This window comes from Erinaceus europaeus, chromosome 4 (genome assembly GCF_950295315.1).
Source record: "Erinaceus europaeus chromosome 4, mEriEur2.1, whole genome shotgun sequence".
Classification (NCBI taxonomy): Eukaryota; Metazoa; Chordata; class Mammalia; order Eulipotyphla; family Erinaceidae; genus Erinaceus; species Erinaceus europaeus.
The window spans coordinates 58,840,262-58,852,884 of NC_080165.1; the positions used below are offsets into that span (position 1 = coordinate 58,840,262).

The 12,623-nt window shown below is 45.6% G+C and overlaps 1 protein-coding gene across 1 annotated transcript; it reads left to right on the top strand.

Moving 5' to 3' along the window:
• LOC103122213 (MHC class I polypeptide-related sequence B-like) lies at positions 1–6,842 on the top strand (the record flags this gene model as incomplete). Its single annotated transcript, XM_016192409.2, has 2 exons — positions 1–220; positions 6,442–6,842. Coding segments are annotated over 2 exons (345 nt in total), but the record flags the coding sequence as incomplete, so codon positions are not given.
• Positions 6,843–12,623: the final 5,781 nt, after the last annotated feature.

Sequence of the window (12,623 nt, forward strand, 5' to 3'; positions counted from 1 at the left end):
CAGGATGGCTCTGTGCAATCAAGAATTTTCGCTGAGGAACACTTGGATGGTCAGTCCATCCTACTTTATGATAGTGAGAAGGGTGTGGCAGAGCCCAGGCGTCAGTGGGCAACCCTGTTTGGAGATACATTGAATACAGAGATCGCAGGCTTAACTGACATCTGGGAGGACCTCGGAATGGCTCTGGCAGCTTTCATGACCTTTCAGGACCAGAAAAAAGGTGAGCAAAAAGAGGGGCAAGTGTGCATGAGACCTTTCCTGGGAAAGCTGGGGGCAGAAGGAGGGGCCTGTCTCTTTCCCTGGGCTTGGCAGGGTTGGGGGAAGTATGGGGGGCATTTTTTTTGGGGGGGGGGAGAAGATTCTTTTTTTCCCTAAACCATTTTTTATTTGTGATTAATAGTGGGTTACAAGACTGTTAAGATTACATGATAGTTCCACACTACACTCACCATCAAAGTTATATGTTCCCACTCTCCCAAAGATAACCACTGTAGTTCTGACAAATTCTTAGAGACAGTTTGCTTCTTTGTTGTTGTTGTTTTTGCAAGTTTATATGTATCGAGATTCTTTTTATAAGTGAAAACCACTAGTAGTTGTCTTTTGTCTCTATTTATTTTTTTTACTTGAATTTTTTATTTATGAAAAGGAAACATTGACAAAACCATGGGATAAGACGGGCACAACTCTGTTGTCGCGGAGGTCTGGTGTTGGGCTGCACTGCGGAGAAGAGAGCGGACGTCCAGAGCAAAGGGGTACACAAATCTTTATAATAGGATGGGGGGGGAGGTTTGGTTCAGATCACGTGGAGCCAGCCGGCAATGGCCGACCACTGGGGGGAGAGCAGGGAGCGAGACCTCAGAGAGGGAGAGCCGAGAGCCCAGAGAGAGAGAGGGGAGGGGTGAGGGGGCTTTTTATTGGGTGACAACCAGGGGTGACGTGTAGGGCCAGGATTGGTTGAAAGGGGGCACTCTAGGATTTAGCGGGGCATAGAAAAACCTGGGGGCGGAGCCAGGATTGGTTGAAAGGGGGCACTCTAGGATTTAGCGGGGCATAGAAAAACCTGGGGGCGGAGACTGCATCAGAATAAGTCCTCAGCAACATCTCCTCCTATCCCATTATATCTAATTGGACACAGTAAAGAAAAATGGAATGGAGCAGGCTTAAATGTTTTAGAGGAATGCCATGCTCAGGTGGGAAGATGTAGGACTTTCTGTGGAGGAGGGAAGGCTTAAATGGCTGCCAACCTTGTGAGATTTATGCGTCCTCCTGTGCTCAACCCCTCTTTAGAGAGACTTACCTGGAGAGACTCATCTCATAGGTTTAAGCGCAGCCTGCTCAACCATCTCTTCACAATATCTCTACATCTTTTCTATCTTTCTATCTAGTAATTGCATAAGATGTAAAAAGTCTATAAAAGACTATCATGGGGCAGAAACCTTTTGGGCATAAGCCTAAATGATATAACAAAATAGGAAGAGACAAGTAGGGGAGAAGTAAAAGCCAGTGTGGTGTGAAGGGAAGGATTGGTGTGTAAAGGAGCATTCCCTGTTTGGGTGGGGAAAGGGGCAAGGGTACATAATGAGGGGGAGGCGGGAGGCATGACCCACCAAACAGAGGGGCTATTTGGCATTGTATAGTCCTCAAGGCAACGGTCTGTAAAGTCTATGAATTACTCAGGATCAATCTATGAAAAACCAGCAGCGTGAAGGGAAATAAGCTGCTTCAAAATTGTGTAAAATGTATATAGGGTATGTCAGAAAGTCCGATACAAGTCTCAGTCCGAAGTAGATGGCTAGGGGGAGAATTGGCAGGGGATGCAACGCTGCATGAGGGAGGTCAGCCGCTGTAATGTTGTTCTTTTGTAGATAGCTAGCTGGAACTGCCAACACGTAACAAGCAGGTCAGAAGCAGGAACGGTAACCAGGCATGAAGAAAGTTCTGTCCTTGGAGTTTGTGTATCAGGTTCTTCAGATCGCGTTGAGTGACATCTAGGGTTTCGGGGGGTGTGCCACGGTAGTCGTGCCATCTAGTGAGTGACGTCAGGGTGTGCAGGGGTTCAGATGGTTTTTCCGGGATTCCTGTGAAAGAAACATAAACAATCTGCTTCTCGTGGTTAGCAGGGCATCTGATTTGAATGCTTTATAGAAAAAGAGGTTTGGTGCCTTGACCAACTGAGTATTGGGGGATGTATCTTTCCTATTCATTTATGATTATATTTTATATTATTTGTCATGGTAGTCAGCCATTTATCTGGAAGGTCCTGGGTGATTCATGGGGAAAAAGACCTTATCTTTTAACAAAGACTCTAAGGTGTAGGGAAGCGGGAACTATCTTATCCCTTTTTTTTTTTTTTTTGTATCTTGCCTTTTGTTGCCCTAGTTGTTCTTGTTGTAATTATATTGTTATTATTGCTGATATTGTGGTTGTTGGATAGAACAGAGAGAAATGGAGAGAGGAGGGAAAGACAGAGGGAGAGAAAGATACCTGTAGACCTGCTTCACCGCCTGTGAAGTGATTCCCCTGCAGGTGAGGAGCCGGGGGCTCAAACTGGGATCCTCAAGCCAGTTCTTGCTAAACCCGCTGCGCCACCACCCGATTCCCAGGAACTATCTTTTAACATAAACTCTATGGCCATGCCAATAGCAACCTTGAGGGCACATGTGGCTCCCCACATGTCCCCCTGTCTTATATCATGTTTTGATGTTTGGCGGACTTTGTTTTGTGGCAGGGTGGACTGTGCCTGTCTTAGGTTGGGGATCAGCCTTCCGTCTTACCCGTCATTGGAACACCTGGTCATTTTTGCCCAGTAGTACCAGATGCCCTGTCTTAGGTTGACTGGATAGCGCTAGTTTCCTCTTACCCGTCATTGGCTAGCCAGCCCTCTACATGGTGGACGTTCTGATGGAGGGGGGCAAATCCTCCACAGCAACTCAATATTCTGCCATGTCCAGCCTATGATAGTGACTTTGTATAGGTTGCATCTTTATGGCATCAATCTGTTGCCGCAAAAGGCCATGAGCTTGTTAAGAATTATAGGACTGTGGTCCGGGAGGTGATGCAGTGACTAAAGCCTTGGACTCTTAAGCATGAGGTCCTGAGTTCGATCCCTGGCAGCACATGTACCAGAGTGAGTCTGGTTCTTTTTCTCTTTCTCATTAATAAATAAATTTAAAATTTTGAAAAAAAGAATTATATGACCTATTGTGAGCAGAAGAAGTAAAACAAGCTAGGGTCCCACAACTAAGGGTATACAGGTAAGGAAGGGGGAATGTATCCATTGATATGAAGAGGTAGGATCATATCTCAAGTCTAAGGGAACCAGTCAGTGAATGTGATGTCCAGGGGAACAGCCATTTGTCTTTGGGGGTAGTAAAGGATGTCCGTGGCATGGGTGATGTTATAAAGAGAAACATCTTTAAATTGTTGGCTGACAAAGGCAGGCCTATGGTGGCAAGACAAGATACACCAGTTAAGTTTACAAGAATATGTGAATGTTGCTAATTCACATAGGTTGGATATGGAGGAACTTCTTACAGTTTAATACTTTACCATATGAACAGATGATTCCTCATATGAAGGCTTGATAGCTGTAATCACTTACTTGTGAAAAACAATAAAACTTGTAACAAGTTAGAGGTTTACTATAATTGACTTTGGACTATAAGCAGACTCAGGTTACTTAGAGAGTTAATGCATGTTAGTAACAATGGTTTTAACATTTAGAGTACTTCTGAGCAGATGGGTCATACAAAAATTTTTGGTCATTCAGCACACTCACTCACAAAACACAACTGGCCATTCATAACATAAGACATTCAGGGTAGAGCATGAGACTCTTAATCTCAGGGTCGTGGGTTCGAGCCCCACGTTGGGCGCCATTTGTTGTTAAAATTTCGGAGGCTCTTACCGGCCTGGCTTGCTTCACGGCGGGTAACAGAGACGCGGAGATAACGGCTGGGCAGGGAAGCTGTATTTCTTTATTCAGGAACAACGATTCATAAACTAAACCAAGCTAATCACCAAACAGAACTCTGCTGTCTCTTTGCCGTGGCGCAAGCACTCTCCCTTACTCTGTAACTCGGGAACTCTCCAACTCTGGAACTCTGGAACTCTCATACTGGGGAACCCTCTGAAACTCTGGCACACTGGAACTCTCTCTTACTCTGTAACCCTGAAACTCGAACTCCGGAACTCAGGAACTCTCTCACTCTCGAACTCAGGAACCCTCTCACTCAGGAACCCTCTCTCGGGGTTTCTTCGGGGCGGGGCCAAGCAGGCCCGCGAAATTAATAGGACTGATCCAATTCTCTTGGCGGGGGAGGGCTAGAACAAACCAATGTAAAGCATACGACACAACTCCACACAATTCCCACCACCAGAACTCTGTATCTCACCCCCTCCCCTGATAGCTTTCCTATTCTTTAACCCTCTGGGAGTATGGACCCAAGATCATTGTGGAATGCAGAAGGTGGAAGGTGTGACTTCTGTAATTGCTTCCCTGATGAACATGGGCATTGACAGGTCGATCCATACTCCCAGCCTGCCTCTCTCTTTTCCTAATGGGGCAGGGCTCTGGGGAAGCAGAGCTCCAGGACGCATTGGTGGGGTTGTCTGTCCAGGGAAGTCTGATCAGTATCATGCTAGCATCTGTAACCTGGTGGTTGAAAAGAGAGTTAACATACAAAGCCAAACAAATTGTTGACCAATCATGGACCTAAATGCTGAAATAGTGCAGATGAAGAGTTGGGGGATCCTCCATTTTTAGATAAGTAGTAGGCATATTTTACTTATATTCCAAAGGGCCTGTGGCTATACTATTTTTTTTTTCTTTTTCCCTTTTCCTCTGAGCCTGAAATCTGATATGCAGGTGGATCCAAGTTATTGTCTGGGGAGATGATGTCATGGCTGGAAAAAGGGCCAGAAAGCTGGATCAGGGAAGAGAGCAGCTCCCTAATATGGGAAAGGGGTATAAATATTATTGACTGTAAACCCCATTAATTTGATGTAATCTGGGGCCTATATTCAGCTTAGGAGCCTATGTGACCTCTGCACCCCTCTAGATTTGAGCTCACACTGTCTCTACTTATTATGCTAAGCATATTCACCTCCACTTTCATCTATTTTTGTCCCAAAGGATATAATACCACCTTTTTGATTGCAGAGTATTATTCCATGAAATATATATTTCATAACTGCTTTAGCTAGTCATCTGTTGGTGGACATTCAGGTTGCTCCCACTCCTTAGTTACTGCAAATAATGCACATGTTGAATTAGTATTTGAATATCCTTTGGGTATATGCCTAAGAGTGGTATTGCCGGATCATAAGGTAATTCCATTTTTATTTGTTTAGGGACTCTTCAATTAGTGCAAAGGGACTGCACCAGTTTGCATTCCTACCAACATTGTAGTAGAGTGAAAAGGAGTTTTTTATTATGCTGAGAGGTAATTAGTACTCAGCCTGAACAAAAGACAGAGGAGAGGGCTGGTGAAACAGACCACTCGGATAGTGTATTACTTTGCCATGTGCGACACCTAGGTTTGAGCCTGGACTTCACTGCATTGAAGGAAGCTTCAGTGCTGTGGTCTCATTCTCTCTCTTCCTCTTTGTCTCTTTGTCTCTGTCACTCTCTCTGGAAAAGTTGGCGTGGTGAAGCCCTGGTAATGACCAAAAAAAAAAAAAAAAAAAAAAAGGCATGGAGGAGAGCAGGGACAAGCCCCTCTGGCTAGGGCTTGTCCCTTTGGGGAGAAGGCAGTGGAACTGAGGAGTCCCTGCTGGGGGGGGCAGGCTTGCATTCCCTGCAGGAAATTCGGGGCTGTGAAATCCAAGAAGATAACAGTGCCAGGGGCTTCATATAGTTACCCTACAATGGGGAGCCCTTCCTGTCAAAGACCCACAGCTGGATAGTGCTCTCATCCACGGCTCAGACCTTGGCCACGAAAATCAAGAAGTCCAGGGACATAGATAACTCCAAAAGCACGAATTTTCAGGCCCAAGTAGAAGGCAATCTTTGTGGAAAACTTAGGAAATATCAGAAATCTCAGACAGATTATGAACAAGACAGGTATGACCCTGGGTGGGGGTCTTCCCTCTCCCTAAGACCCCTCATGTCCCTTTGCTCCCAGCACTACGTTCCTGTGTTTTGAAACCCTCCTTGTACTATGAGATGCAGATATATGCTTTTGGTGGGTTGTATTGTGATTTGCCTGATGTGTTAGAGACACTGAATAAAGATACACAGGTGTGTGTAGGGGGCACAGTCCAGTGTCACTAACCCAGGAAGCAGTGAGTCTTCAACAGAACACAAAACCGGGGGCAGGGGTGGAATCAGAGGAGAGGAAACCATTAAACCGGGAGGGTCACACCCCTTGCTGCCGGATGCTTGTCACCAGAGTCCCTCCTGGTTCCCACTGTGTCGCCCTCCCCCCGACCCTCCCACAGCCTCCTTAGCATCAACACATGGATCCATGAGTGTGAATCCAAGTTCTGGATCCCTTCCTGAGGGGCTGGAGGAATTGGGCTGCATGATGCCGAACAGACTTGGAGAAGGACTCTGGGGTGAATGAGAGCTTCTCCCACGTTTGGTTGGTGATGGAGAAGCAGCCTTGGCCTCTCTCTCCACCTTAGTGGGAACAGAACTTAGACACATGCTTCACTGACTTTCAATTTCTTTCCAATTCCCCCAGTGATGAACATGCCCCCAACAGTGAACGTGACCCACAGCCAGACCTTAGAGGGCAATGTCACTCTGACTTGCTGGGCATTTGGCTTCTCTCCCCAAAACATCTCTCCGACCTGGCTTCAGGATGACAACCCCCAGCACACCTGGCAGTCTGGGGATGTCCTTCCTGATGGGAGTGCGTCCTACCAGACCTGAGTGGCCATACAGGTGCCCCTCAGAGAGAAGCAGAGGTTCACATGCTCGGTGAATCATAGGAGGGAACCGCAGTGTGTACTCTGTGTCCTCTGGTGAGCCTGGTGTGATCCTGAAGAGGTCTGGCCCTGGAGGGTGTTGGATGGGAGAGGAGAGCAGGTCTGTGGCTTTGGGTGCGCAGGTTATAATAAGGCCTTTTCTAAGGATGGCCCTGGAGCACTGGCATGCTTGGCCAGTCATTCAAGGAGGTGCTGCTGCTGCTGCTGCTGTTGCTGTTGGTGGTGGTATTCTTTGGTGCTAGAAGAAAAATCAGGCTTCCCCAGAGCTCCACCCTCTTAGGGAAAGAGAGAGGCAGGCTGGGAGTATGGATCGACCAGTCAACACCCATGTTCAGCTGGGAAGCAATTACAGTAGCCAGACCTTCCACCGTCTGCACCCCACAATAACCTTGGGTCCATACTCCTAGAGGGATAGAGAATGGGAAAGCTATCAGGGGAGGGGATGGGATATAGAGTTCTGGTGGTGAGAATTGTGTGGAGTTGTACCCCTCCTATCCTACGGTTTTGTTAATGTCTCCTTTTTAAAATAAAATAAATAAATAAATAAATAGATCAAACTGTGGAGATCCCAGGTGAGAAATTTGGAGGTGGAGCAAGGGCAGGGGCCCTTCCTGGTTTGAGGATCTACCATATCTTCCTCTGTAGAGAAAGGTAATAACAGTGGCTGTGGTGTCCTTTTTCTTTTCTTTTCTTTTCTTTTCTTTTCTTTTCTTTTCTTTTCTTTTCTTTTCTTTTCTTTTCTTTTTTATTTATTTTCCTTTTTGTTGCCCTTGTTTTTTACTGTTGTTGTAGTTATTATTGTTGTTGTTATTGATGTCGTTGTTAGATAGGATAGAGAGAAATGGAGAGAGGAGGGGAAGACAGAGAGGGGGAGAGAAAGATAAGACACCTGCAGACCTGCTTCACCACCTGTGAAGTGACACCCCTGCAGGTGGGGAGCCGGGGGCTCAAACCGGGGTCCTTGCAGCAGTCTTTGCGCTTCGTGCCACGTGCTTTTAATCCTCTGCACTACTACCCGACCCCCTTTCTTTTCTTTTCTTTTCTAATTTTTTAAAAAAGATTTTATTTATTTATGAGAAAGATAGGAAGAGAGAGAAAGAACCAGACATCACTCTGGCACATGTGCTACTGGGGATCGAACTCAGGACCTCATGCTTGAGAGTCTAAAGCTTTACCACTGTGCCACCTTCCAGACCACTCTTCTTTTTTCTTTTTTTCTTTTTCACCAGCATTATTGCTGGAGCTTGGTGCCTGCATGACAAGTCCACTGCTCCTGGTGACCACTTTGCTTTCATTCTTTGTTGGATAGAGATAGAAATCAAGAGGGAAGGAGGGAGGAGATAGGATGAAAGAGACATCTACAGCACTGCATATTTTTTAGTATTCTCTTACCTATCCTACGGTTTTGTTAATGTCTCCTTTCTTAAATAAATAAATAAATATTTTTATAACTTTTAAATATTTATTTATTTTCCTTTTTGTTGCCCTTGTTGTTTTTCATTGTTGTTGTTATTATTGATGTCGTCATTGTTGGATAGGACAGAGAGAAATGGAGAGAGGAGGGGAGAAAGAGAGGGGGAGAGAAAGACAACTGCAGACCTGCTTCACCGCCTGTGCCTGTGAAGCGATGCCCCTGAAGGTGGGGAGCCGGGGGGCTTCAACAGAGATCCTTACGCAGGTCCTTGCATTTTGCACTACCTCCACTTAACCTGCTGCACTACCGCCCACTCCCTGTTTCTACCATTTTTGTGTGACCATTCTGGGGTGGCTGTGGGGCAGTAATTCCTCACTCTTGATGAAAACTTTTCCCTGGGTGGACTGGGATCTTAGTCGTCCCGTCCCACAACAGGGGGCTCTGGGACCCTGTAGGTCTGTGGTCGCTTGTGCTCTCTCACCTGTGCAGGGGCAGTTCCCATTCTACAGGGGCAAATCATCGGCTCCTGTGCCTGTGTGACATTTGCAAGGAAAAAGAGTTAGAAAATCTTAGGATAAGCTTTAAATTTCTTACTTCATCTTGATGTCAGACAATGCTTAAGATCACAGTGACTAACTTTAATAGGGTTTCCTCCTTAACTGATCCTGCAAGGCATATAATGTAAGACAGCACTTAATTGGTGACTCTCTCTGGGTTCAGGCAGGAAGTGGGGGTTGTCCTGCTAACAGCCCAGAGTCACTGGGGAACTGACAAAGCTGCAGGCTGAGGGGCCCAAGAACTTGACTTTGATCCTGGTGCTGCATGGGTCAGAATGATGCTCTTTTTTGTTTTGTTTTTCTCTTTCAAATAAGTAAAATATAGAAAGAAAGCAAGGAAGAGGGAGGCAGGCAGGCAGAAAAGAGAGGGAGGGAGGGAGAAAGGGGAAAAGAAAGGAAGACACCTTCTCTACAGTGAGAAGCTGCTTCCTTGGGGCTGAGTCATTGGTTGCTTGGGTCCAAGCCTGAAAGGGACAGGAAGGGCTGGGCAGCCTCAGCCAGGCAGCTTTTGGACAGGAGCTGAGATCCCAGACCCAGAGGAGCAGGAAGGAGCAAGCAGGCCAAAGTGCACTCTGGGAGCCTGGGTGGTTGTGAGTCAGAGCTGGGCCAGGCCTGTCTAAGGACAGGGGCTCCTTGGTCAGCCAAATAGAGCTCTGGATGTTAAATTTGCTTCTGACAGTACTCATTACAAACTGAAGCCGACACAAGAAATAGATGAAGTTGAAATATTTATTCACACAAGCACATAGAAAAGCCAGTAAAAAGACATGAACTTACACAGGTAAAGACACAGGCACACAGGGGCCTCAGCTGAGACCTAGACACACCAGGGGGAGGGAGGCAAGGGTATCTCAGCTGAGGGTCCACAAGCTGGAAGGCCAAAATAGCCCAGTAGTTTGTGGCCCTGAGGCCTTCAAACTATGTTTTTTTTTTTTTTTATTGTTGTTGTTATTGATGTCGTTGTTGTTGGATAGGACAGAGAGAAATGGAGAGAGGAAGGGAGACAATTCCCACCACCAGAACTCTGTATCCCATCCCTCCCCTGATAGCTTTCCTATTCTTTAACCCTCTGGGAGTATGGACCCAAGGTCATTATGGGGTGCAGAAGGGATCCTTACGCAGGTCCTTGAGCTTTGTGCCACGTGCACTTAACCCACTGCGCTACCGCCCGACTCCCGACAACATTCCTTTCTCTCACCTTTATAATGTTCATTCTTGAGAGAGTTTGCCTCCCTCAAACCCCGGGGGTGGGGAGGAATAAACAGTTTAGTAATTTTAAATATTTAAAATCTCAAGAGAAGTGCAAAATTACAAAAGAGCACAGTGAATAAGCATGCAATGAAGTGAGTTTAGAAAAAAAATTCATTTCTGCTTTTAAATTTTCCATGAGTCTTATGAACTTTACAATTTGCAGTCTTGCTATAATCTAAGCAAGTCGTAGGTAGAAGAGTAAAAGCAGGATGACATTAAACAGGGAAAATACTCTGTTAGGTATTCTAACAGCCTAAATCAACACAGGGTCAATGATGACAATAAATTTGCACAGGTGCACTTCCTCCTGGTCAGCACCTGGGGTGACGTACCCACCCCCCTCTCACCCCACCCAGTCCAACTCTGGAACCTCTCCAGTCCTCTTCCTGCAGATCTGCTTCACTGCTTGTGAAACGTCTAACTGGGGGAGACAGAGATGGGATAGCGAATGCTCAAGCTTCCCCACTATGTGAAAGCAGAACATTCCTGCTTGGTAGGTTAGTAGGTTATCATTAGGGTCTGGAAATACTCAGGACTTTTCCAAATATATCAGTGGTAATACGGCTCACCGAAGGCAGTACAAGGCATAGCATTCATTTACCTTTAAGAAAATATCTTGGGCCAGGGAAGCAGCTCGTTTGTGTGCCGCTTTGCCATATGCATAACCCAGTCCTTCAGTACAGTGAGGACTGTACTGAAGGAAACTTTGGTGCTGTTTTCTTTGTCCCCATCTCCCCACCCTTCTCTCTAGAAGGAGGAGGAGGAATGGAGGATGAGGAGGTGGAGGAAGAAGAGAAGGAAGGGGGAACTCAGTTTGCTTTAAGCCACTGGGCCTTTGGGAGTCAGGCAGTAGCACAGTGGGTTAAGCACAGGTGGTGCTAAGCGCAAGGACCAGCCTAAGGATCCGGGTTCGAGCCTCTGGCTCCCCACCTGCAGGGGAGTCGCTTCACAGGTGGTGAAGCAGGTCTGTAGGTGTCTATCTTTCTCTCCTCCTCTCTGTCTTCCCCTCCTCTCTCCATTTCTCTCTGTCCTATCCAACAAGGACATCATCATCAACAACAATAATAACTACAACAATGAAACAAGGGTATTAAGAGGGAATAAATAAAAAAAATAAATTAAAAAAAAAAACCACTGGGCCTCCAGAAATCTTATCAAGAATGTGTTGCTACGTATGCTTGCTTTTTTATTTTTCGTATATATATTTATTTGTTGGATAAAGATGAAGAGAAATTGTTGTAAACAACACATGGCTCTATTTAAGATTAAACAAAAAAGAGGTTTATTCATAAAAATCACTGTAAAAGTGAGGGGAGAAGTCTAGTTAAAAAACTAACTAACTCTTCATCTGCACTATTTCAGCATTTAGGTCCATGATTGGTCAACAATTTGTTTGGCTTTGTATGTTAACTCTCTTGTCACAACCATCAGGTTCCAGATGCTAGCATGATGCCGACCAGACTTCCCTGGACAGACAACTCCACCAGTGTGTCCTGGAGCTCTGCTTTCCCAGAGCCCCACTCTACTAGGGAAAGAGAGAGACAGGCTGGGAGTATGGATTGACCTGTCAATGCCCATGTTCAGCGGGGAAGCAATTACAGAAGCCAGACCTTCTACCTTCTGCAACCCACAATGATCTTGGGTCCATACTCCCAGAGGGTTAAAGAATAGGAAAGCTATCAGGGGAGGGATGGGATACAGAGTTCTGGTGGTGAGAATTGTGCGAAGTTGTACCCCTCTTATCCTATGGTTTTGTCAATGTTTCTTTTTTATAAATAAAAATAAATTAAAAAAAATAGGCAAAAGTCCAAAGTCCAAAACTAAGCTACACAGGATCACCATGTGAAGAGATCAGGATCAGTCCGGAGCCCAAATGAAGGCAATCCAATCAAGAGAGTGAGCTGCTGCAAGTCCTCGCTTTTTTAAATTTATTGGGGGATTAATGTTTTATAGTCCACAGTAAATATAATAGTTTGTACATGCATAACATTTCTCATTTTTCCACACAACAATACAGCCTCCACTAGGTCTGCTGCCATCCTGTTCCAGGACCTGAACTCCCCACCCACCCCAGTCTTTTACTTTGGTGCAATACACCAACTCCAGTCCAAGTTCTGCTGCGTTTTCTCTTCTGATCTTGTTTTTCAGCTTCTGCCTGAGAGTGAGATCATCCCATATTCAGCCTTCTGTTTCTGACTGATTTCACTCAACATGATTTCTTCAAGCTCCATCCAAGATGGGTTAAATCACCATTTTTACTGTGAAAATGTCCAGTAGTTCTAGTTTATCTGTCTCTTCATTTAGCTCCTTTGTTTCTTTACTGATTTTCTGCCGGGATGATCTGTCAAGTTGAGAGAGTGGGGTGTTGAAGACCCCTACTATGACTGTGTTGCTGTTAGTATATTGCTGTAGCTCTTTCAGCAGATGTTTGATGTATTTAGATGGCCTCTCCTTGGGTGCATAGATGT